Below are 26,603 nucleotides of genomic sequence, written 5' to 3'. Positions count from 1 at the left end.
ACTCCATGTGAGCCCCCAGAAGGCTCATAGCTAGTGTACTGGTTAGTAACAGGGGTTATGATAATGTATTCCCCAAACTCACTTTACAAGGGACAATGGTTCTGAACACTCTAGGCTATGAGGAATAAAGCAAAACTGCGCCTTTTCTCCCCAGCCTCTTTCGCGTTTCGTTGTTTTATGACAGTTGCGTAGTGCCCTGGCTGATTTGGGAATGTCCTGGATTTGAAAAAAATGTACATCCGTAAAGGTAGATCAGTTGGAAGACAGCTTAAACCAGACATACCGCAATCCATTTCATCAGAGCCATCCAAACAGTCACCGTTCCCGTCACACCGCCAGTAGAAGGGAAGGCATGGTCCATCATCGCATTGCCACTGGTTGTCTGCGCACTTCTGACCTAAACCCACATGATTGCAAATAGATTACGGGGGGGAAAGTTTGGCCTGTGATTAACCCAGGTACACCTGCAGCCCAAATGACTAGCTATATGCTGATTTAGATATTTGATGTGATGGCAGAGGATAACAGCTAACACATAAAGATAACCGATTGACTATGGTAATGCCATTAGGAAATCGTGTTACCTGTCGAAACATTCAAACTGGTAAATATAACCAAACAAACGAACAGCCGTAATTCCATGATCGACCACGCAGCTCGTTTGGGTCAAACAGAAACTGGTTTGGGGGAGGTCTTTATTGAAACAATTAAGAGCATAATTGAATTGGGTAAGTGAGCTCGTCAGTCTCCACGGGATCATTTCAGGGGGGCGGGGGTGGGTCCGGTCACTAAAAGGCGCTTGATTTAACTTACCTGGCGCGCCACTTGTGCGAAGTTATGTTGTCACACTTTTTATATATAACAAACAAAGGTTAGGGGTAGAAGGCCTATAATGTATTGTTAAAATTAATTTGAACACATGTGTTTCTTTGCACAATTATTGTATTAATTTTCCTTACGTAAAATGCGTAGCCTACCATCATAATAGACTCCGGCATTCCCAAACACCAACCCAAATTATATTTTAAGGTTTTTGTAAATCATAAATGTCATATTTATGCAATATGATTAACACACGGATTATTATTTTAAAATGGGGTAACGCTTCAGTAAACCTAACAATGTGTTTGTGTAAGTGTGTATAATTAGGCCATTATTAGGCATCATTAGCCAGGTATTAGGTCTTTATTCAGTGTTTCACTACATACAATTCATATAGCCTAAGCCCTAAGTCATTGTTATAGAAATCCAGTTATTGGTCAGTCCTTAACAGTTAGCTCTAACCATCTTAACTTATATATAAACTTATAAACTTTCCACAAATATTTGTTTTATTATAGTTTGGTCAGTCAGCTATCAGTATGGAACATGTTCTGAGAGAAGATCCAGGGTTGGCTCAGTGAACATTCTCTTGTTTTTCATCCAGTAGAAGAGATGCTGTTTGATATTTATCTCAGTTCTGGTCATAAGATAGCAGCCCAGAGTGTATTGGAGGGTCCTCATGGTCAATCTCTGAGAAGGCTAGTAGGTGGTCCTGGCTGGTAGTTGGAAGGTAAGGCACCTGGGCATGGAGGTTATGTGTGCTGAAACTGCTCCTGTCAGACATCTAGGGGAGAGAGAAACTGACCTATAATTTCCTGAACTATCCAACCAGTCATTATTTTGTTATATCACAGTATCACATAAACTGCCTCATATAATAACTTAACTAAACTTAATGGTAACGTTTTGTAACTAATGTTGGCAACTTGGCAAGACCTCTTCAAGGACTGAATACATTCCCACATGCTCAACTACCAGAGGAAAATAGTTGCCACAATGTTTCTAAGCCTTCTAGTTCTATATATCTATATATCTATACTGTATATATATTTATATGAAGCTGTGTAAGAGTTGGATTGAGTAAACAGTGTATTTAAACAGTCAAAATGCCAAAGTTCAATATCTCTGAGACTAGATAGAGATCCTGTAGAGATCCTGTAACATACCACAGGCAGGTATCTGTAGAGCCCCATATTGCTATGATTGATGGGAGCAGAGCTCTGCATGTCTGAATCCCTGGCATTCATGATTCTGATGTAGATCTCAGCATTGTCCAGCTGTAGGGGGAAAGAAGGGACAAACACAAGGCTAACCTCAATTTACCCTGACAATACGTTAATGTACAGCTTAAAAGTTAAAAAGTTGAATGAATTGCAGATTTCACTGTCTATAGTTGCCATCCTTGTAACCTTTACTTTTGATAATTTGACTAGACAAATACATGACTTTGACTTAGAACATGTTCTCATTTACAGCAATGACTTGGGGAAGAGTTGCAGGTGAGCATTGTGTTTCAACTGGGTAGATGCTAAGTGGGATACTTTGGATGACTCTTAACCCTTACCCTATCCATAACCATTTTAAATCAGAATTTGAATGGGGTGACATCAGAGACAGGCCAAGGTCCCAAGGATCCCAGTTAGCATGTACAACCTCACCTGTGGAACAGTATTGATTTCTCCTGTTGTCAGGGAAGGCCTGACCGGAAGAACACGAACTGGCAACTTCCATCTCCCACTCACTACACGGTTATGCCTGTCAAAGACGTCCACCTTGGCCCACCCCCGGGGCAACAAACGTGTCACTTCCTGTCCATACGCGTTATATCCTCCAGAGGCGTGGAGTTGAAGCACCAGGGAGATAGTAGAGGCAGGGTGGACTCTAGTGGAGAGGGGCAAGAGAAGCTCTGGGCATGTATGGATTGAATATTACATGGATCAAATGTCAAATCACTTCCACTAGACTCTTTGCCACCATAATACTATGCCACCAAATACAATTTTGCACCCTTGAATTTAACCCTCTCACTCAATTTGGCAATCCTGGGATAGGGCATAGCATAGTCTGCTGGCACATGTGGATTACGGGGGCGGGCAAGTGGTGCACGGCAACCCCAAACAGCCAATCGATTCAAATGACTTATGTCATCATGCACCCTCCCAAGCTAAAACGTCAGCCAAGTACGATGTACGATGTTGCTGTTAGGAGATCCAGCCCAGCTCACCTGGGCACAGCTTGCTTGGTGGATATTGTAGCCAGGTGCCCTCTCACATGCTGGAGTGTCTGGGCACAGAGGCTGGCTGGCTCACAGTAGGATGGAGGCAGTGGTGAGGGGGTGCCCACCTCCTGGTCACCACTGTACAGCCCCACCATCAGTCGACAAACCTTGTAAAATGGGCATAGCCCCAATACGAAGTCATAGAACACCACAAAGCCTGCGCTGCAGGGACACAAAATGGCAACAAGGTAATATATTACAAGACATGGTAATAAACCTCACACTGATGTGCTCCCATTCTGGAAGGATTTCCATCAGATCTGGGTAGGAATAGTATTTGTTTTGTTTAATGTACCTTGATTTAGTTTGCCTAGAATGCTGGGCGAATGCCATTGTAGTACTATTCCACAGGCTTTATTGCTCCAGAAAAGCTAAATAAACCACTTTTACCCAGGTCTGATTTCTATGATCCAGATGATGAAACTAACATTGGATCGTACGGTGCCGGACCCAAATCATCAAAGGATTCCAGGAAATACTTTTCAAGTGCTGGTGTCTGGGACCTCACCTCGTCCTGTGAAGAGGATCATGGTGATTATCAAAATAGATAGATTTTATGAAAATGTATGGATACATGGAGGAACACAATAATCATTTGTAACTTTTGCCTGAGACCTTAATGCCTAGATGTAACAGAAGTGGTACAGTGACCACGCTCACGTGATGAATAACCTTGGCTAAGACCTGAAGACATGCGTTAGCTCCCCGAGCTAATTCCTAGTCTTACACGTACCAAGTTTGCGCAGGTCTTTCACACCCAAAATCCAGGTTCAAATCCTGTTTAATCACCCAGTCCTTAGTTTGGCCGGCTAATACAGACTGCTGATATAATCAACCTCTTTCACCTTTGACAACTTTAACAAAGAATAGCCATGATGTACCAGTGGGGGGAAAAGAAGTGGGGATTTTACTGGGGACTTAGTCGTTCTCATCTGCTTCCTCAAATGGCTGATCTCAAGCTCCTGTTTCAGCAGGTCAATATCAATCTTCATGGCTTTGATGTGCTGGTCAAGGGGTTGATCTGTGACAAAGAAAACATATTAATACTTTTGATTGACTAACAGATTTATTTTTGGGCTATGTCACGTATATGGCAGTTTTAGACATAGATAGAATTGCCTCACCAAAGTATTATGATTATACCACATTAGTGTATATGAAGTGCTCAGTATATCAGCATAACACAAAGTAAACTTGAATACTGAAGTCTGTTGCTCTGATGAGAGTAGTCCCCCTCCTTCTCCTCAGTTGACCCCTCATGATCTCATCCTCAAGACGCTTGTTCTCCATCTCAACAACAGTCAGGTCGTGGTTGACATGGTGCCGACCTGCACATCAAAACCAGATAAGGTTGGTAACAGGCAGGCCCCGTCCAGAAACTACCGCTTTACATGCCCTTACCCCCTATTGGAGCAAGATGACGAAAGGTTCACCCAGCCATCGGGGCAAGCCCGACCTTGTTAGATCCAGACCTTTCAGATCTATAAGTGTCTATGGATTGTGGGCAAGCAGGCCGAAGTCTGATGATGTTTGAAAGTGGACCTTACGTTTGCTCCAGTCTCTGTGATGGGGCTGAGTCTGAGGCCACTTCCTCTGGTGCTGCCTCTCCACCTGCAAGGCTTCGTGCAGCAAATCCTGCAACTGGGCCAGAATGAGTGGTTCGGAGCCTCCATTTTGGAGATAGGATAGACGAAGGGCACTAGGAAGAAAACATCAGAACATCAACATCAAATTAGACAACATAGCCAACACTTGGTTTACTGTGGACCAAGGCTTGCAATTACAGGAGCTTATCTTTAGTTTTGCAGTCTACATATGTTAGAAATTAAATAAAACTGCACTGTGTTGGGTGTTCAAGACTGCAAAGTACTGTCTGGCATGTTGTTTGTTGCACCTGTATATGCTCTTCAGGGGGCAAAGAGGTCTTATTTAAACAATTGGCTGTGCATTTATACTGTACCTGATTTCGGAAGACAACATCCCGCCTCCATAGACTGGAATGTAGGTCTGGGTTGTCCTCTCCTTGTTCTTTGAGTTGTAGAGATGAGAGTCACTGTGTCTGCTAGTGACTCTGTCTCTCCTAATGTAACAGACATAACAAAGTCTCGTTATCATAACCAAACAATCACAGGCTTAGTGACTATAACCATAGTTCCCAGCCATTCAACACTAAGTACATATGGACAGCTTACAGAGAGTGAATTCTTGACACAGACAGGGAGACAAAAACAGAACGATTGGTAACACTTTAGCTCTATACCTATACCTATAAGTAGCCTGCATACTCTCATGTTATACAGTATAATGACTTAGGGGAATGGGAATGGTCCCTATTTTACTTACATAACAACCCATGGCAAATCGTAAACAAAAATCACTCAACCTCATTACTATATAATAAACTAAAGCCATTAATACATAACTCTGTTCTTACCAGAGTAATTACAGTCTTATTAGACAGGTATAAGAGCAACAATTATGTGAAATGTGTGATACTGACTCAGGGCCCATGTGTAAGTGCTGCATCTGCTGAACGAGAGACTCTAGCAGCCGAGTGTTTGTCTGCTCCTGGTCTCTCAGCTCCGACAACATCTTCTCCACCTGAGACACATTCCTGGTCTGAGCAGCCAGCTCTTGCCACCTTAGGCCGATGTCTGCTACCATGAAAAGGACTAAGCATTTGAAAACACCAACATATGCCCAAACCTTGGACAAATAGGTTTTTGTTTGACTGGAATAGTTTGATGGAATAGTGCACACTCAAAGGTTAAAACAGCACAAACACTTTAACATTATTCACATTTCGTCCAGCTCTGCTGTATGTATGTAGAAACAAGTCTCATCACCTCTTCTTTGCCTCTCCAATTTCTTGTTTTCGTTAACCAGATCGGCTATCTGTCTGCCATGATCTTCGGCAAGGTTTTTGACTTGAGTGTCATTATTCTGGAACCAATGAGCTTTGTTGGATGTGTTGCCTGCCTACAAGATCATGATTAAAGCCTTATTAGTTTATCTAATCTGGCTATTAGCATGAATATTAGCTTGAATAAGAGGACACAATTACAATGAATTACATTTCAAGACTTAATAGCACCTTCATAAAGCAACACAGTATTCCGCTATAATGTGCACACATCATCTATATAAGGACATTATGGGTGTTATAACAGGTCCATACATCTGGCTCCTAATCAAATATGACCTTACTTTACCACCCTTTAAATAGCATGACTTTTGCTCAGTGTAGGCCTCTTCTAGTGTGAGTGTGTGCTCAGTCATCATGATGAGAGTGTGATCAGCAGAGGAGGGTGCTTCATCCACTACACCACGGATAGCCCAGGCTATAAGGTGCAGCAAACTGAGCACCAATTACTTATGTTATTCATGATGTGTGATGAAACCAGTGAAAATCTATAGCCATTACTAACTTATGAAAGCTTCATAAAACTTCAAAAGCGGATAACTTATTGAGTAGAACATTACGGCTACTATAGAATTGCAATTATGCTCACCGGTTCACTGTTAGTTTCCCTGAGTGGAACAGGTCTCTGAATTTGATTACGACTCCCATCATGTAGGCCCAACTTCTCCATCTCCTGTCTCTGGGGCTGAGGCATCATCCGATCCCAACGTCTTCTTTGAAGCTCTCTCACTCTTTCGAGCTAAGAGAGAGAGAGAGACACAGATTCATACACTCTCTGACCCTCTATCACCTGTAGGCTACAGCATTCAATTCGAGTGATCCCCAGATGTAAATGGTTTTCAGATAGAGTGGAAGTATTACAGAACTTCTGTCAGGAATTACAAATATGAACCTGTCAAACTGCCCATCAAAGTTAAAGGAGCTTTATTTATTTATTAATGCTATCATTAAATAATCAATCAAGTACAAATTCAGAGCTACAGTACCATGTCCAGCGGAGTCTCTGTCTCCTTGGTTTTCTCAAACTTTCCCCCTATACAAAACTTTTCCTTATGCTTTTCAAGCAGTAACGAGGACTTGAAAGTCATTTTACACCGGGAGCAACTAAAATCCATAAACATATTTTCAGCAAATGTTAAGATATGATATTATATATTCAATATCGTAGTCTGATATAGTCCTAAACAATCGTTAACCCATATCCCTGCCTGTGTGTGTTCCGTGCACGGTGTACGGTGTTCTTGGCAACGACTAATCAACACAGATAAGATAAGACACACATTTACTTACGGGGGCGCCAACACACCAAATTCTGAGTGTAAAGTTAAAACATAAAGTAGCATTTACAGTAGGACTTGTAGGTTGTAACCTACATCTTCTCAGTAATTCTGATTCACATTTTAGCTTTGTATGTCTGTCAGAAATTGGTATAGACTGGTGGATAGCTTCAGTTTCGCTTGCTTGGGCTCTGGACACTAATTTACTTTTTACTTATTATGCATGGATATACTGTAGGCCCCTATGACATAATATGACATAGTGCAGGCTATATTAGTCTATCAACGCCTATGTGTAGCCTATTTAATTCAATACATTGGTGTGGTTGCGGCACAGTATAAATAGGATTTTTTTTTAAATGTTGGAATTATCACAATCAATCATCCAATCTAGTTTGATAAATTGTCAATGGATTAGTTCTGTTGCCACCATAGCTATGATGACTACATTTGTTTGGCAGATGCGGGTGTAGTCCAGGGCTACTGAACAACAATTGTGGATGTAATTACATTACTGGCTACACTCATAAACTTACAATCGAGAGGTTATAGTAATTGAATTAATGAATGGTGGAGTAGCCTATGCATGTCAAATTGTGTTTTGAGAAATAAACTATTTTACCCGCCCCTTTGGACTGGGTCCTTTATGAAGTCAATAGATAGACAAGCGCACTGACAAACCAAGATCTTACAGAAGGCATATCAATTGTGTTGACATATAGACAAACAAGCCATCCAATAGATAGCGCCGACATACAGTTTACGCACAAGAAGCCATGATCGGCACAATTTCGAACCAATTCATGAGAGGTATTTGGAGGAGGTTATCCAATTGAACACAGTCCTTAACCAATAGGAAATTAGGAGGAGGGACAGGAAAGTGTCGCGTTGTGTGTGATTAAGTTTGGTTGAGCTCTCTATGAGGGGCCATCATCTACTAGTGTATTCGGCGGCTTGAGAAAAACATAGTATTAAAAGTCTAATTACATATCACCAGATGGAAAATGTACTGGTTTTGAGAGGTGCCTAATTTGTTACACAATACACCGCTATTTCCACTGGGTAAGTACTCTTAATAGATAAATGAGCCTGCTGGCTGCAAACATGTACCAAACCTGTTTATTTGTCTGTTATACAAAGTAGCAAGCTTGCTCGCATTTTTTTTAGGAGAACTGTCAGTCAATGCAGACAAAAGAAAACTGTACCATTCACTTCAGTAGGCCCTTAATGACTAACAGGTACAGAATGTATTGTCTTCTCGGGATGATTGCTGTTGCTGTTGACATTTTCCTGATTTTACAACAGCTTTTCTGAATCGGGGGTGGCAGTAATGGGTCCACTTGATTAAAGTCACTTGGCGCGCCGAGCAGGTGGAGTTTTCTCACTTTGCACTATTATTCCACTGTCCCTGATGTTAGACTCCGCCGATTCGGCGAGTCTGGTGAACCAAATCAAACCCATGTTCATGTCCCGGTTTGTGTCATTGTAGCCAGTCTTGTCTCAGAAGTAACTGCGGGAGTAGAACAATCGGATACAAAGTAACATTTGCCGCAGACACTTTGTATAAAACTACTACGCTTACGCCTTTGGAGGTGATTTCTAGAAATAGCCACAGCTTTGTTTTGCATTTGCAGGGTACAGCCGCCTTTTGTCGAACTGGCGAATGCTCTTCAGGAACTGCTTGTCTTGTTTTCGGACTGTTGATAATCAGTCCAAGGTTTAAGCTATAGCGCTTGAATTGAATCATTAGAAGGCGCTTGTGCTTTCACAGACTACGATATAGCGTACTGTAATGGTGCTTTGTTTCAATGGTGGTCCTTACAGTTGCTTTTTAACGTCCCCAAATGTATGGTGTAGCCTATTATGGATTGTCATTACTGTGATGACGGATTAATCAGTAGCAGCGACCTCAGTTAGCCTCTCTGAACTCGCCAAAAGCTGCTGAATACAGGACCCTTTTCCTGTGGATCATTTCACATCAGCCCAGTCTATTAACTGCCACCTCTTTTTCTTTGTACCAGGACTAGTATGCCTATCCTCAATGATCCCTGTGTTTGGAGTGAGTCGACACTATCAAAATGGCATTGATGGTGGCCAAAGTTAGATTTAGTGTTAAAACCTCAGTATGATATTTGTGATTATTTGTAAGGGAATGACTTTAAAACCTATATAATATTGATCTCTATAGTAGCAGTAGGCAATTATTGTAGGCTTAGCCGATATGTCCTGCTGTCAGCTTTCAGCATTGTTTTTTCTTCTTCCATAGGTTGCTCGTCACCCACACTTCCTGCTCCCATCACTTTCTCCCTCCCTACAACCCAGAGATATCCTACATCATCTCAACCCTTGCAACCCTTCTCTGGGGCCGAGTCAGGGAGGCTTGTATCCTTGCTCCACACACCTCACTCTCCCTTTGTGTCTTTGCACTGACTGGTCACAGGAGGTGGCAGAACCTCGACCTCCCCGGTGTACCCCACCATGTCCTCCATCTTACCCTTCACCCCTCCGGTGGTGAAACGGCTGCTGGGCTGGAAGAAGTCTGCCAGCGGCTCGGGTGGAGCGGGCGGAGGCGGGGAGCAGAACAGCCAGGAGGAGAAGTGGTGTGAGAAGGCCGTGAAGAGCCTGGTGAAGAAGCTGAAGAAGACTGGCCAGCTGGACGAGCTTGAGAAAGCCATCACCACCCAGAACTGCAACACCAAGTGTGTCACCATTCCCAGGTATGCGCCCAAAGAACCCTCAAGACACATTCATTGGCACACACACACACACACACACACACACACACACACACACACACACACACACACACACACACTCCATACACCAACAGACTCTGAATTTCTTTACAGGATACCAGCTTTGTCAGAAGTTCAGGTGCAACAATGCTGCAACAATGCATGGTTGGCCTCATAATTTTGCTGCTCAAGAACAATGTTTTAGACTTCAACCTGGAACCTGGTAGCTTAGTAATCTTGATTGAAGACCAACTGAGGCCTAACTGAAGTGGATGATGAGTAGTTAATGGTCTGTTGTGGTGCAGTAGTTATCCACTTCCACTTGCCATAGGATAGCATCGGAAACGAAACCCATATAGAGGAAGCATAGCTGGTATGATGGCATAAGGAAGACGAGAGAAGACCAGTCAAAACAGAAGTGGCTTTGCAAAAGGCCCTTCTCACTAACTTTTTCTTTATTTGTGTACTTGTCAGGGATCATGAATGATATATCATTTTATGGTGATCTATGTGTATATCACCTTGAATAGCGCATTGAAAGATTTTGAAGACTTTAAGTAGCCTACCCTTATTATGTGAACCCATTGGCATAATAGAATGTTGATCTGAATTAGCCAACGCACATACATACATACCCTAAACCCTTTTCAGATGCATGTCTATTGTAGTTGTTGTAGCCTAACTAACAGCCTAAATGCCTTTCTTGAGGTATTTGTATCTGATTTTATCTAGAAGCCAGACAATGCTTAGAAATGTTTTGTCACAGGTCAGTTTCTTCTTGCACAGATCCTTCCTCTGTCACGTGAAGAGTTGGAGGATCAACAACTTGAGTCAGCACTTTCAGCCTCGACTATTTTGTAAAGCTGTCAATCTCAGCTACATTCCCCAGCAATCAGTCTAAGTGAAGGTGATAAGGACCATCATCCTATTATGAAAGGTCGCTTCCACAAAGCATTCATGCCAACTGTACTGTAAATATGCCCTCAGCTCCTCTATTTAGTGGAAACCCCATTACCAGGATGCTCTCTGGTGTAAGAGTCTGGGTTTGCAAAACACTGATGTTGTAGGACCCGTCTCATTACATGTGTTTTCAGCTCCTTATCACTCGGTTAACCTTGGAGGACTGTGGAATGGCCAAGCCTGGGAGGGCTCCAGCCAAATCCCATGGGAATGGCTGGATGTCAGATGGTCTTGGTGATAATGTGTCCCTGTGAAAACTCTCAAACACTTCAGAATATTTGCTTGTTGCGTGCCACCTATAGTGTCTGTTGCATCAGTCCTATGTTGAGAATGAAATACTGAAGTCAAGGCTACCTATTAGTAGTAGTTTATCTTGGTCCTATTTAGTATATGAACATAGAACACACATATCAATAAGGCATTAAATGAAATGTAAACCCAAAAAAATACCGTTTTTAATTACCGGTACCGTATCATTTATCATTATATTTTTAGCAGATTGAACTACACATTCTTAATTCTTTGTCACAATTATTCCACAAGTTTACCTGTAACAGATTATACCTCTGGCTGGTTTCTGTGGAAGACTGATTTTAGACAGATTTTACTTAACCCTAGAGAGTTCCAGATGTGATGGAAAAGGTATATCCCTGATGCCTGTCTAATGTAAACCTTGTTAATTATAATTATAAAGGTGCCTTTTCAACGTATGCGTCTCCTGTGGCCACATGTTAAATTGCAGCTGGATTCAAACAGCTTCCCAGGCTTCGAATAACTACACCCCAAACTTTGTAGACATCTCCAGACTACTAACAGGTTAGCCTGCTCCTTTCATAATGTAACATAAATAATTAAATAATTTAGGGTTAGGGTTAGCCCTTAACCCTAACCCTTAAGCCTGTTGGTTCCATTTAGAAAGCATATATCTTTATCTCACTAAGAAAGGAAAAAGCCATCTAATTAAGCAGCCATCTTAGATTGCAAACAGTTTTCATCCCACTTTTTTCGTGTCATTGGTTAATACGCCCAGTGACAGGGTGCCTGAGTGCTTACCAACGACATGTATATGTAGTACATCTCACTCCCAGATACTTCAGCCCAATATGCTCGGACCTTCTGATAGACCATGTGTCAAACTCTCCCAAATCACTTGTAAATCTCTCAAATCAAATAAGGAAGAAGTTTGTTACCAGGGGCATGTTTGAGTTGTTGTTATTCCAGGGTTATGTGCTGTGCACAATAGCCTGGGAATAGGTTAATATGTAGTTGACAGAATGTGATTTTATGGGCTGAATAGAAGATATCAGGTGATGAGATTTTGTCATGGAGTTTAATCAATATGTAACTATCATAGCATGAAAAACATTTTGTGCTATACAAGAGATTTGCAAAAATGCTCCTTTAAATGATTATGATATTCAATAATGATATTATGTAATAGACATAAAGAGATAATGCTAATGTCCCGGAGAAGCTTCATTTCATGGGAGATTGACCTCTCTCTGGTCACACTGAGATTGAATGCAGCTTTCTGGAGAAGACAAACAAACTAATCTCTGGAGATGGGACTTCCTCTTTCAGCCCCTGCTGTCCAACCCACGTTATCAGCATAGGGCCTTAGGTCAGAAGTGCTGATTGTCAATATGTGGCCTGCCTTCAGTCAGTGAATAGATTAGGAAGTGGTTAGGTTTTTCATCTGTCAGCTAACCTGGCTAGTTATAGCATGAATAATAGTTTAACTGGCCATACCCTAATAGAAACAAGATTGAGACTATAATGTTTTTTTTTCTTTTATCTCAGAAAACAAATCTTACCATTAACCGTAGTCTCACAAACAACACATAACTTTAGGTCATCGATATTCAACCCCTTCTACTTTTAAGGAGAGAGGGGTTGAGAACGTTCTAGATAACAGATCCTTTAGGACCAGGATGATAACTCATTCCCCAGAAAACAGACGAAAAGGTAATTTAGACCTTCTTGTTTCTATCTTCTTGATCTTGATTGTAAGAAGGAACTGGAAGCATCTGAGTTTGAATTTGTCCTTAGGTTGCCTGAAGGATACCAGAATATTTTAAGTATTTGTGTACACACATGAAATGTACCATGTGCGTAGCTGTATTAAAGCAGAGGAAGGAGAGTGAGGATATTGACTGGAGTGAGTCCTGAAGCCTCTGATGTATGGTTCTGATGCTATAAAAGTAGTACTGCACTGCAGCGCTGTCAAAACAATTGTTACAGAGCGGAAGTAACAGTGTTACTGCACTGTCAGGGGGTATACTGTCTTTTAGAATTTTATTTCATTGCACAAGTTTTTGATAGAACACTGCTAATACATTTTTGGCTTCACAGTGCTCTCTACAGTCCAAACTGAATCATGTAATGGATGTTTACTTTTTGTCTTTCTTTCGCCTACAGATAATGTAAATGCACTTCAGTCTTGTTGATGTAGATCTTTGCCAAGTTGTCCTCAGGTTTGCTCATTCCTAGAAGAGTTGACAAGATGGCTGGACAGTCACAGAGCTTGTTTTTCCTTTTTGCTTGTTTTTAGCTGCTCATCAAACCAATTATTGATTTTGCTCTTTCTGGGACCCCCCTCCTCCTCCACATGGATTAATCTGTAATAAAACAGCAGAGCTCTGACTGTATTGGGCGTGTTAATTAGCAGGAGGCTGCACAAGAGGAGTGGCACACCATGGTGGTTAGGAAGTAAGATGTATGGAGACCCATTGAAGCTGGCATGTGATGTCAAGAGGTGGTATGATTGATAAACTGTTGGTGATGCAGGCCGGTTGTTTGAATGGCCTTGTCTGGTGTGTGACTTTTAGACATGTCTATTGTGCAGCGTAATGTCTGTCTGTTCATTGTAACTTGAAGAAAGTGGTCTGTCTGCTGATTGTAACAAGACAAAGATGGTCTGATTGTCTGTTCAGCATTGTCCGTTCAGTGTAGTCAGTACAAGATTGTCTTCATCAAGCCAAGCCACTGGCTTTGAAAGATTGCAGCAGCTAAGCAGATGGTATAGAGGCTATTAAGAAATAATGGGATGCACACATACTGTATGCCCCCCCCCCCCCCACACACACACACACACACACACACACACACACTCACTCACTTAAAAACGCAACAGGGAACAGGGCTTAATTCCTCAAAAGTGGGTCACCAGTCTGTAACGGGGACCACGGACCTTCCCTCTGTAGTGCAATCAGCCTCTAGAGGACCAGCCAATCAACCCCCTTAGTTGGACATCATGCACAAGGAGCAGCCAATCAGCCTCTAGAGCTAGTAGTTGGGAATAGGGAACAGCCAATGAGTGTCAACGGTAGGCACAAGGACCAGCCAATTATCCACCACCAGTGTTAGGTAGTACTGGAGGGGCATTTCATGAAATTATTACATTTTAACCATATTATATACTATTATTATTATTATTTACTATTATTATTCATTTCAAATTTAGATTTGCATGTGAAATTCAACCCCAGTGGGAGAAACACTCTCATCTGTGTGTTTGTACATTTGTCGTGCTCTGCTTTAGTCTGTGATATACAGTAGTAATCTAGCTGCATCTGTACCAAGGATGGACCAGTCAGCAGTGGATCATCAAATGTTAATTTCCAGGAGGAGACACATGACACTGCGGCACCAATAACCTAATCTGTCATTACCTAACTGCAGACGGTGGTCAGGGTCAGTTCACTCTGACTCATCTTGTCTTGTCTTGTCTGAACTCTGACCTAAGGTATAGGGTTCATTATTACAGGCCAGTCCAGGCGCATTGCAATTGGGTAATCCATCAGCACATTTTGGCCTGGGCTAACCCTAACCCTCAGAAATTAAAGGAGTACACACTTAACTCAAAAATCTTTTTCAAATATATTTCTCATTAGTCTATTGATGATGGTAGTGGAGAGGTAGTGTCATATGGTGTGTACCGTTGTTTGGTTAATATCTACGTCATGTTTTCAGTTTATAGACAAATTCAGTTCACTTTGCTGAGAAAATTAGTCTGACACGGAAGTCAGGGTATTCGTTTTACTCATACAAGTCCAGGTACTACAATAGTGTATTGTATTTCTAAAGCATGATAAAGTATGACCCAGGGAGTTGGCTAGTGTTTTTTGTGAGGTTAAGTTCAGCCCTGTTTCAGAGATTCTGCCAAGGTTTCTGGAGAAGCCAAAGGGGCAGGACTTCATTAATCACATATCAAGTCACTTGTCACGTTTCCCCTGTCTGTTACCTCCAGTCATTCATGCAATTTGTCAGAGCAGTGGCATTTGTTGTGTTTGTCATCCAATAATCACTGTCTGTTGTTAGATGTTGCCTTGTTGTTTTTTTATTCATTTTTAGATTTACTGTAACTCAAAATATCAAACATTAATTTGCATATGCCCTAAAAAACAATCCCGCATGGTTCAAATGTGTTTAAAGGTGCTCTATGCAACACTTTCTGGATTAGAATTGTTTTAAGTACAGTGCCTTGCAAACGTGTTTACCCATCTGTACATTGTGTTGCCTCAGACGCTGACATGGTAATACATTTGAATTCTGACCACATCTTACTGGACACTTTCAAAGTGAAAGAAAAGTAATGTCTGTTTGCAAACGTATTCACCCCCTTTGCTGTGGCACTCAGAGAATTAGTTCAAATGCAAAAAATGCTTTCCACATCCGAGAATGAGAACCAATCGTGAAACAGGAATGCGCTGCTAGTCCTATACAACGAGGGTGGTGTACTGATCACTTAGAGCAACTTTCTAGCCTCAAACAGCGCATGAACACATTTCTCGCCTGGAATTTTATTCAGATATGTCATTGATATTAACGAATATCTGCACACATAATTGTTACGTAGAGCGTCTTTAACTAACAGAAATGCAATATTGATAGCACATTATCAGATTTTGGTTTGTCATCTCACATTGCGTCCCTATGTTCTTCTCATTCAAACAGTCTCTCCTATTAGCCGACAGGCATGTCCCGAAGTGCACTAGCTAACCTCTTGAGGACACGGCCATCTCCAATAAGAGACCCTACTGTTTGACTACCCTCATGTTAACTCATCTTGGTATTTTTGAATGAATCATGCCCCATGTTTATCATTTTTTTTGTTTTTGTTTTGTGTTTGTGTTTTTGTTTGTTTTATTTTCTGTGCACAGCAATTGCTCTGAAATATGGGGACTGAGTACACCACATACGATAGAACAGTGGGATACCTCTGGCCTTTACAGCTACCCTGACCAAACCAGGTGACTATCTCCTCCTCTGTCATGTGCTTCTGTTAACTCACTCAGCCTGTGGGCCGCAGGTGGGGATGATGATGATGATGATGTTTGCTCCAGGGGGGTTATTAAGTTTAGGTATACCATGACTATTCTTCTTAGTTTATTTGTTCTGTTCTCTGATATGTTTCATGCAGTAGTTTCTTATGAACTTACCGTAAATTGACAAGAGTGTCTACATTTTATGTTCATCATTTATTATCATACATTCAGTCATTTCAAGTAAAAGAATAGTTGAGGAGTAGTTTTTAAGGATTTCTATACATTTTTAGGGCATTTCTTAAGGTTAGAAATCAAAACGTTCTCCTCCTCCAACTCATCTACCTTCCCTCTGTTCCCACATGTTATCTGTTCCTGTTCTCCCTCTCTCCCCTCCTCCCTCCTCTCTTTCCTCCCTCCTCTCTCTCCCCTCCTCCCTTGTCTCTCTTCCCTCCCTAGGTCCCTGGACGGTCGCTTGCAGGTGTCCCATAGGAAGGGCCTCCCCCATGTCATCTACTCCCGCCTGTGGAGATGGCCCGACCTGCACAGCCACCATGAGCTGCGCGCCATGGAGACCTGCGAGTACGCCTTCAACCTCAAAAAGGACGAGGTCTGCGTCAACCCCTACCACTACCAGAGAGTTGAGACACCAGGTACGCAGTGTTGAATCCTCCCCAAAATATCTAAATATATTATATATAGTTATAGAATTTCCCAGGAAATCAGATAAGAAAAATTACCTAATTAAACATAATTCAACACAATTGGGAATTTACTACCTATTACTATATTGTGCTTTTTTATTATGTGTTTTAGTATAGCTGTAGTATTTTACGTTTTTTGATCGCTTCGGTTCGTTCCAGTTCTTCCGCCTGTACTGGTACCCCGGCACACAGAGATCGTTACGGAGCTCCCTCCACTGGATGACTACACCCATTCCATACCGGAAAACACCAACTTCCCCGCTGGGATCGAGCCCCCCAACAACTACATACCAGGTCAGCAGTAGTCCTAAGCTCCTGTGTCACTACACACTTCCTCAGCCCTAAAAATAACAATGATACTGCTCTAAGGCCTCTGTACTACTACAGTACACTGGACGTGGCTAAATCTTTTCCTGCGAAACAGGCCCACACATTTTTCATAGACATAGCTATGCGTAACGTGTGTGTGTGTGTGTGTGTGTGTGTGTTATACTGTGTTGCAGAGACTCCTCCACCAGGCTACATCAGTGAGGATGGGGAGACAAGTGACCAACAGATGAATCAAAGTATGGACACAGGTAGCCACATTCCCTGGATGGGCGACAGTCACTGCTGGCCTGGGGAATGACTCTAGACTGTGTTTATCTGGGTCTGCAGCTGTGTGTGCTGCATTGCTGACTCGATATAGAAAATATGTGTCAAATGACTGTTTAATAAAGAAAAACAGCTATTGTTCTTCCCTTGAAAATAGTCCATTTACATTTGTCTGAACACGCTTGTCAGTTTTTTTCTTCTTTCAATAGTAGACTTCTTTTTATAGCACTCTAGAGTGCAGAAATAACCAACTGTCTTTGTTTTCCAGGTTCTCCAGCGGAACTGTCACCAGGCACGCTTTCACCCGTCAATCATGCCATGGGTAAGAGCATGCCCTCTTGTCTACTGTTCTTCCGTTCTTTACTTATTTTAGCAGAAATGATGTGTTCCTCTACTGAAGTAGTAGAGTTTGTATTCACAATTTCTACTGGAGTCAGTAGTACGTTCATGGATAAGGTGAGACAAGCATTGTCATCTCAAGCTGTAGGTTCATTCGAGGTATACACGACTTGGCTGTTGATAGGCTGTTCTACTTGACTGATGTGCTAAAATAGGTAACTTATTAGCCGTTGTGCTGTCTCTTTCCACAGGTATGTGTTAGGACAAATGAGGATATCTCTGTTAAATTGTTTGGTGCAATGGAACAGTTGCTCTGGATATGGTCTTGGTTGTTGTTGTGTATCGAGGCCAACTAACTCTCTGTCTCTCTCTCTCTCTCTGGGTGTGTGTGTGTTCCAGACCTCCAGCCAGTGACGTACTCGGAGCCAGCGTTCTGGTGCTCCATAGCTTACTACGAGCTCAATCAGCGGGTGGGCGAGACCTTCCACGCCTCGCAGCCCTCGCTTACTGTCGACGGCTTCACGGACCCCTCCAACTCGGAACGCTTCTGTCTGGGACTGCTCTCCAACGTCAACCGCAACGCCACAGTCGAGATGACCCGCAGACACATAGGTACAGTTAAACTCCCTCTCTCCCTCCCTCCCTCCAATCTCTATCATAGGTACAGTTAAACTCCCTCTCTCCCTCCCTCCCTCCAATCTCTATCATAGGTACAGTTAAACTCCCTCTCTCCCTCCCTCCAATCTCTATCATAGGTACAGTTAAACTCCCTCTCTCCCTCCCTCCAATCTCTATCATAGGTACAGTAGATGACTCCCTTCCAATCTCTATCATAGGTTCAGTAGACGACTCCCTTCCAATCTCTATTCCCCTCCATCTCAGTAGGCTACTCCATCCCATTTCTATCACCTTAAAAGTAGGCTACACAGAGGGTAGCTTGAACATGGAGAGAAACTTTTGTGAATGTTGTTGTTGACAAATGAACAAACCTCACATCAAGTCAACTCTGAACCTAAACTTTCAAACACAAGGATACCTATTTGTTATGACACACACACACACACACACACACACACACACACACACGCACCCTCACATATATCCTAACTAACCTTTTTTCGGCCTTCCTGAACAGGCAGAGGAGTGCGGCTCTACTACATTGGTGGCGAGGTCTTTGCCGAGTGTCTTAGTGACAGTGCCATCTTTGTTCAGAGCCCAAACTGTAATCAGCGGTACGGGTGGCACCCAGCAACAGTATGCAAAATCCCGCCAGGTAAGAATCACTTGTCATCAGACATCCAATGGGGAGCTGAGGCTCATAGAGATGTTTCTGTTCTCAGGCATGCACAGATGTTCTTTTTTGGTTATTTTTTTTAAATGTGCTTTATTTCAAAATGCTACACTTATATCAACTTGCTGTTTCTTGTCATGTGACAATTGTCTTCAAGAACGTGATTATTAGTACACAAATAACATAAAAAGGCTACTGACATTTCAAATATCATGAATGATATTATTTTATGACATTATAAAAACTCCCTGCACTCTGCTTGCAAAGCAGTTAATGTCAACGTTTTGGTCCGAAGACCTTTGGTTAGAAGATAAGAAAAGTGTTGCTAATACCAATGGGTGTAGCATGTCCCCACTGTCATGGCACTGGAACTCCAGAGGTGGAGACAAGACCTCCGAGATGACCGCATGAGTCTTGGTGATAAAGTTGAGGAGTGTGATCATAATTTTTATGATGATGATGATGATAATAAATGTTTTTTTTTATAATGTATCCCTCAGGATGTAACCTGAAGATCTTCAACAACCAGGAGTTTGCCGCCCTCCTGGCCCAGTCGGTGAACCAGGGCTTCGAGGCAGTCTACCAGCTCACCAGGATGTGCACCATCCGCATGAGTTTCGTCAAAGGCTGGGGGGCAGAGTACAGGTGAGAGACGAGGAGGAGGAAAAGGGGGTTAAAGGGGTTCTGCTGAGAGAATGCTCAAAAAGATCTCCCTAGGTTTGCAGGCCTGAAAAGGTTTGGTAGAGAACAGGTGAGGGATGTTCTTCTCTTATGGGTAGCTTCTCTGATGGGTGGCCTCCTTGTTGTGTTAGAGACGCTTGAGTGTCTCAATGACCTGGAGAGTTTACCTGGTGGGGGATTATGCTCCTGGTTCAACAATCCCAGACAGCTACTTGGGTAAAGGGATCCTAGAAAAAATAAAAATTGCTTAATGGAAACTGAAGGTGAGGGATGAGGAAGATTGACAAATGTGGAAGAAGGTGGAACAGGTTGGGGAGTTCGGGTAGAGTAAGTGTGAGGGAACGGTTGGATTGAGAGTATAGGTGAGATGGCCAGATTGTTAAAGATAGATGGCCAGATTGTTAAAGATAATATTGGTAAAATGATCCATATTGTGTATGGCTGACTGTCAAACAATGTGGTTTCAATGTTGTGTTCCAGACGCCAGACTGTGACGAGCACCCCATGCTGGATCGAGCTCCATCTGAATGGGCCCCTCCAGTGGCTGGACAAGGTCCTGACCCAGATGGGCTCTCCCTCAGTCCGCTGCTCCAGTATGTCCTAATACCAATGCTGGGGGGGACCATGACAACCATCCCAGCAGTTTCCCAATCCTTGGATGTGCTTTACACCAACTCCTCCGACTTGTATATGTATGGCATGACAAATGATAGTCACAGGAGTCGGTTTAAAAAGCCACCAGGCTCGACGATGACAACCACCACCAACCAACTACCACCCAAACCCCTTCAGAGTCTACGATCACAACAACAGTGATGACCACAAAAACAACTACAGACTAATCTATAGTCTCTCTCTGTCTCTCTCTCTCTCCCCCCCCTCCCCTCTCTCCCTCCCCCCTCCCCTCTCTCCCTCCCTTCCTTCCTTCCTTAGAGACGTTTCACTGTTCACAGCAGAACATGGCACTTGCTGTTCCCTTCAGCTTCATGCACCTTTACGTTGTTTCTCCCTCAACCCCTCTGTATTCGATGTGGTAGCAGTAGAACTGAAATGTATGTTTATCTAGATGACCAGGGGAGGGCGCCATAGGTTGAAATATGAACTTCCTTCTGGTAATTTCCAGGTTTCAAGAAGCGTCCCCTCCGAACAAATTTGAAAGCTAAACTAATGCTTTTGCCTCTCAGTCTGTCGACTTGGCAACACGTGACCTTTCATGGTAAGAAAGGTTCCACCTTGATGTTTTATCAGGGGATGGTAAATAGACAAGCATCGTGTTATTGTCTTTCACCCCCCAGTGCTCTTCTGTAAGGACAGCCAAGTAATACATATTGTTATTGACATTTCTGAATTACTGCCCCCCCCCCTACCGCGCGCACACACACACACACACACACACCCTCTCTAAAAGAATGTTGCCTTTAATGTATAGTTGTTTGCGTTTGCAAGAATTATTTTTTAGTTCAATATGAACTTATAGGAATGTTAAACCACAAAAATAAATTAAGTTAAAGTTAAACAAAAGACCCATAGGCTCAAATCTAAATCATATGATTATCTATCTAGGCAGACACAGAACGAGACCGACTCTGTCAGTATTCTAATTTAGCACAGAGTGGAAAGTCCTTATGGAATGGTTTTGGAGTCTGGTTTTCATAATGAAAATGGGTTGTTTTACCAAAATGTCCAGTTGTCACTAAATTGGCCTTATAGTCCAAATCTTTCAAAACATCAAGTATTTAAGCTTTAAGTATTGATGAACTACTACTAGATTATCCTATACAATTACAGGATTATTTTTTCCTTAATCTTTCTTTTAGCTATGTTTTTGTATTTTCATGTATTTTTATATATAAATATATTTAAAATCTTTAAAGCTCTCTTCCTTTTTATTAGAATTGAATATTTTTTTAGATCATGCCCTCTTTTTAAAGTTGCAAGGCTTAATGACAAGATGTCTTATCATACAAGAAGTATGTAGCAAAAGTCTTTCACAGATACCTGTGTTTTTCCACTGAAAGCTTTTTCAGCACTAGCAGTTTTCCCAATGTACATGTTGCCCCCTGAAAAACGAATACAAGAGGACAACGCCTCATACTTCATCTGTGCTATCCAGAGATCTTTTACTCAAGTATTTTCGCCTCAAAAGTATTCGGCACCACTCGTAACTTGAGGGCTTTTCCAAAGACTGAGGCTGTTCAATGGCGTTAACAGCTATAAAACCTCATATTTAATATTTCGGACACTTGACAGGGTTCTTTTAGCTGGCCAATGAAGACAAGACCACCTGACTGCTTTTCCAGGGAGAATTGTGCATTTATTTTAGTGTGTGCTTGTTCTATACAACTTACTAACGACTGTGATCTAGCCGTCTGTCATCCTTTACTTGTGGCAGTGGCGAGACTCTTGAAAAGATTCATTCCCTCCCTTTCCCACCCTGTCCATCCTCTTAGGTGGTGATGATGATGATGATGATCTAATGACACCTGTGATTTTACCAGGTCAGTGCAGCAGTGAGGAGTTGAGACTTGGCAAAGAGAACATGGCCACTAATGTTGCTAGTGAATCTGTGGCCATATAGACCGATCGGTTCCTTCTGCTTGCCATGTACTGTAAGACTGGGTGTGGAGAGGAAACCAAATAGACCATCAAGTGGACCAGACATATATGCATATAAATGTGTATATACCATTTTATTTTACTTTTCTCTTTGTTTTTCTTTTTTTGGCAAAGCATTTAACAGTGGATGAGCTTGTGTTACCATTAGAGAGATGTACTGGTAGGACGTGAACTTCAGACTATAAGCTTTTCCGGCGTGTTGCATATGCAGACTTCATAATAAAGTACATTAATAAAAGTTTTAATTCTCTTGACTGTTGCTTGTCTGACTATCCTTGTGTTGTGTACTTGTGTGTATGCAACGTTACTTTCTACAATGTACAGCTGTTAAGTAATGATATTCTGATCATTCTGACAGGGTAAATGTATGTTGATTTTTTCCCCTCAAAAGTCAGTCTATCTTTAAGTATGCTGAGCCAGATGGTCCAGCTTACCCTTTTCTCTACACAGCGGCAGTCATATGAATTCTAAATAAAATCATGCATTCATTTTGCAATATTTATATTGTGACATTTGTTCAATGTTCAAATATGTTTCTTTTTCAATGGTGAAGCAGGTTTCAAAATCTTCTGGGTCAGCTGATCCAGCTAGTAGTTGAAGCGCGCCTGTCGCTCCTCCTTAAGCATGGCCAGGGCCACGAACAGGGGCTTGGAGGCCACAATGCGGCCGTTCATCTCAGTCACAGCCTTGGTGGCCGCCTCAGGGGAGCTGAAGCACACAAAGCCAAAGCCCTTGCTGCGTCCACCCGCCATCATGACCTTTGCGCTGGTGATTATTCCAAAAGAGGAGAACGCTCTGTGCAGACGGTCATCATCCATGCTGTGATGCAGGTTCTTTACATACAGATTTATACCCTGTAGAGAGAAACCCTGTTTAGTGAGATGCTTTTTAACATTTCTCAAATACTGAACAATAACAAAAAGTACGATCAACCGGAGGTACACAAACCTGGTGTCTGGTATTGTGGGCCTGCTTCATGGGCTCAAACCGGGGCTTCAGCTCAGTCTGGGACAGCTCTTTGTCCTGCGCATAGCCTACGTAGACCTTCCGCCCATTTAGCATCCTGCCATTCATGTCATCAATGGCCTTCTGGGCGTCCTCATGTCTCTTGAAGCAGACAAAGCCGAAACCCCTGGACTTACCACAGCCATCGGTTATGATCCGGACACTCAGGACTGGTCCATATTTTTCAAATATCTCCTTCAGCTTTTCTTCATCTATGTCCTCTCCAAATCCGTTTATGTACAGGTTAATGAACGCTTGGGCCCTGGCTACAAGTTCAGCCTCTCGTTCTTTGTGAGATTTAAAGTGTCCAACAAACAGTTTTCTATCATTGAGCAGCATGCCGTTCATTCTATCAATGGCTCTTTCAGCAGCCTCCTGGGTCTCAAAGTGCACATAGCCGTAGCCTTTTGAGCCGTTCTCATCACAAACCACCTTGCAAGAAAGCACATTTCCAAAGGAAGAGAATGTGTCATTGAGGATCTTACTGTCAATCGACTTCTCTAAGTTATTGATGAAGAGGTTGCCGACACCACTCTTCCTCAGAGAAGGGTCACGCTGAGAGCCCATGATGCGCACAGGTCTTCCATTGATAACATCAAAGTTCATCATGTCTAGGGCACGCTCAGCATCAGCTGGCTGTTGAAAGGTGACATAGCCATACCCAAGGGATCGCCGCGTCATCATGTCTCTGCGCACTTCAATAGAAAGAATTTCACCAGCGGGCCTGAATTTTTCATATAACATTGCCTCGGTGGTATCCTGGTGGAGATCTCCAACATACAAGGAGGCCATAATAATATTGATTTAGTCAAACAAATTTGAAGAATAACAAGCTTGAAGAATAACAAGCTTGCTCTGTGCAGAGGAATGACAGAGAAAGGAATGTCATGTGGATTCTGGAACCCAGCTTCTGGAACCCAGCAAATCCTCAATGTTCTATCTCAATTTCTGTCTGTGAATGTGTAGAAGAATTGTACTTTAGTCAATGTTACCTCAAGGGCCGTAGCTAAGGTCAATTTTACAAAGGTCATGCAGGGGTTCAGGAGGAGTCCTTCCTCAGGAAATATCTAGGACAAAACAAGATTTCCCACTTTGTTTTCCTATTTTTTTTAAATTGCTGCAACTGTGCTAATGCCCCTCCCAAATCCCGAAATGCAACTCAGTAATATTATAAGAGCATATTAAAAATGTTATAGATTTTATCAGATTTCATTCATCTTATTGTTTGCGGCCCTTGACCACCTCTCTCCCTCTCTGTCTGTTTTTTCACTGAAAGCTTTTCAGCAGTAGCAGTTTTCCCAATGTTGTTGACCTCTTCAGCTGTCCTATCCAGAGATCTTTTCTCATCATAATTGTTTCAATGTTCAAATATCTGTGTTTATTTTTCAATGGTGAAGCAGGTTTCAAAATCCTCTGTGTCTCAGCTGAGCCAGCTAGTAAGTGAAGCGCGCCTGTTGCTCCTCTTTACGCATGGCCAGGGCCACAAACAGGGGTTCGTCTGTCTCAATTTCTGTCTGTGAATGGGTAGAAGAATTCTACTTTAGTCATTGTTACCTCAAGGGCCGTAGCCTTGTATTTTTACAAAAGTCATGCAGTGTAAGATAAAAACTACATTTTGGTCCATTCTAAACTACATAGTGAATAGATCTTATTTAAGCTACCAAAACCACTGTTTTCATCAACCACTAGAGGGAGGTATGGGTACACTAATCAATTGTCCAACACTCCTCTTAAAAATAAGGGTAGGTCCTATATACACTGAACAAAAATCTAAACGCAACACTTTTATTTTTGCTCTAAGACTTTTTCTATGCAATAGGTCTATTCCTCTCTAATTGTGTTCACACATTTGTTTAAATCTGTGTTAGTGAGCACTTCTCCTTTACCGAGATAATCCATCCACCTGACAGGTGTGGCATTTCCAGATGCTGATTAGACAGCATGATTATTGCACAGATGTGCCTTAGGCTGGTCACAATAAAAGGCCACTCTAAAATGTGCAGTTTTATCACACAGCAACAATGCCACAGATGCAGCATGCAATAGGCTAGGTGCACGATCTCCCTACTTCCTGAAAGGCAACTGGTATGAACATATCCTGTCTCACTCTATTGGTTTAATTGATTAATCAGCTGTGCACTGTGTGTTCCAACAGTTTACCGCACAGCTGATTAATCAATTAAACCAATAGAGTGAGACAGGATATGTTCATACCAGCTGCCTTTCAGGAAGTAGGGAGATCGTGCACCTAGCCTATTGGCAGGAATGTCCACCAGAGCTGTTTCCAGTTAATTGAATGTTAATTTCTCTACCATAAGCCATCTCCAAAGGCGTTGGAAACGGCTTATGGTAAAGAAATGAACATTCAATTCACCGGCAACAACTCTGGTGGACATTCCTGGAGTCAGCATGCCAATTGCACACTCCCTCAAAACTTGCGATATCTGTGGCATTGTGCTATGTGATAAAACTGCACATTTTAGAGTGGCCTTTTATTGTGACCAGCCTAAGTGCTCACTAACACAGATTTAAACAAATTTGAGAACACTATTTGAGAGAAATAGGCCTTTTGTGTACATAGGCCTTTGGAGCAAAACCAAAAGTGTTATATATTTTTGTTCAGTATATGTCATGATATCTCTATAGCGAATTGTAGGCTGATCAATATATTTGTAAGCCTATATCTATCTTTTGAGGACAGTTGGTAGTCAATTAACCATCTTCGCTTGGATTCTAGAGAAAGAGTGGCAATGTGTTGTGACTTTTGACATGAAAAGATGATGACAATGCTTCAGACCCAACGACAGTAGGCCTACCTGTCTTATTGACAACCAACATGCCGTTGAAATGCAAAAGTTAGCATTTGGTGACAGTGACTTCTACAAAAATAAGTGTGATAGCAATCTGTCCTTGTCCGTAGAAGTGAGTCATTTTCTAATTTGGGTGAACTATCCCTTAAGTACCTCTGAGGCCAGGAAATCTGATTTCTGCTCCATGTATTTGTTCTTTCACAAACATCATCTTAAAAGCATAGTGGTATTGTTTCCTCGGCATAGCCAAGCACAGTGAGTGTGGTGCTGTTAAACATCCCTTGCACATTAAAAGCCTTTTTGA

At 42.2% G+C, this 26,603-nt stretch overlaps 3 protein-coding genes across 3 annotated transcripts; 1 reads left to right on the top strand and 2 right to left on the bottom strand.

The window, feature by feature from the left end:
* Positions 1 to 1,453: 1,453 nt before the first annotated feature.
* LOC308156181 (coiled-coil domain-containing protein 17-like) lies at positions 1,454 to 7,138 on the bottom strand (the record flags this gene model as incomplete). Its single annotated transcript, XM_080529536.1, has 13 exons — positions 1,454 to 1,606; positions 1,989 to 2,099; positions 2,481 to 2,703; positions 3,047 to 3,262; positions 3,529 to 3,614; positions 4,012 to 4,121; positions 4,303 to 4,428; positions 4,648 to 4,799; positions 5,061 to 5,180; positions 5,601 to 5,757; positions 5,947 to 6,079; positions 6,613 to 6,762; positions 7,010 to 7,138. 13 exons carry the CDS (start codon positions 7,136 to 7,138, stop codon positions 1,454 to 1,456), a joined length of 1,866 nt encoding a protein of 621 aa, XP_080385662.1.
* A 2,640-nt stretch (positions 7,139 to 9,778) lies between these two features.
* smad2 (SMAD family member 2) lies at positions 9,779 to 22,728 on the top strand (the record flags this gene model as incomplete). The annotated part of the gene is made up of 10 exons (XM_080528891.1): positions 9,779 to 10,017; positions 16,158 to 16,247; positions 16,719 to 16,912; positions 17,123 to 17,257; positions 17,467 to 17,541; positions 17,826 to 17,879; positions 18,296 to 18,508; positions 19,032 to 19,169; positions 19,688 to 19,832; positions 20,349 to 22,728. 10 exons carry the CDS (start codon positions 9,779 to 9,781, stop codon positions 20,470 to 20,472), a joined length of 1,407 nt encoding a protein of 468 aa, XP_080385017.1. The 3' UTR covers positions 20,473 to 22,728.
* Positions 22,729 to 23,071: 343 nt separating this feature from the next.
* Positions 23,072 to 24,170, bottom strand: LOC308156180 (polyadenylate-binding protein 1A-like; the record flags this gene model as incomplete). The annotated part of the gene is made up of 2 exons (XM_080529535.1): positions 23,072 to 23,338; positions 23,433 to 24,170. 2 exons carry the CDS (start codon positions 24,168 to 24,170, stop codon positions 23,072 to 23,074), a joined length of 1,005 nt encoding a protein of 334 aa, XP_080385661.1.
* Positions 24,171 to 26,603: the final 2,433 nt, after the last annotated feature.

Source organism: Nansenia antarctica (genome assembly GCF_963989245.1).
Source record: "Nansenia antarctica genome assembly, chromosome: 4".
Lineage (NCBI taxonomy): Eukaryota > Metazoa > Chordata > Actinopteri > Argentiniformes > Microstomatidae > Nansenia > Nansenia antarctica.
Note: the sequence above shows the minus strand (reverse complement) of the source record. Positions and strands in the feature narration are given on the sequence as shown.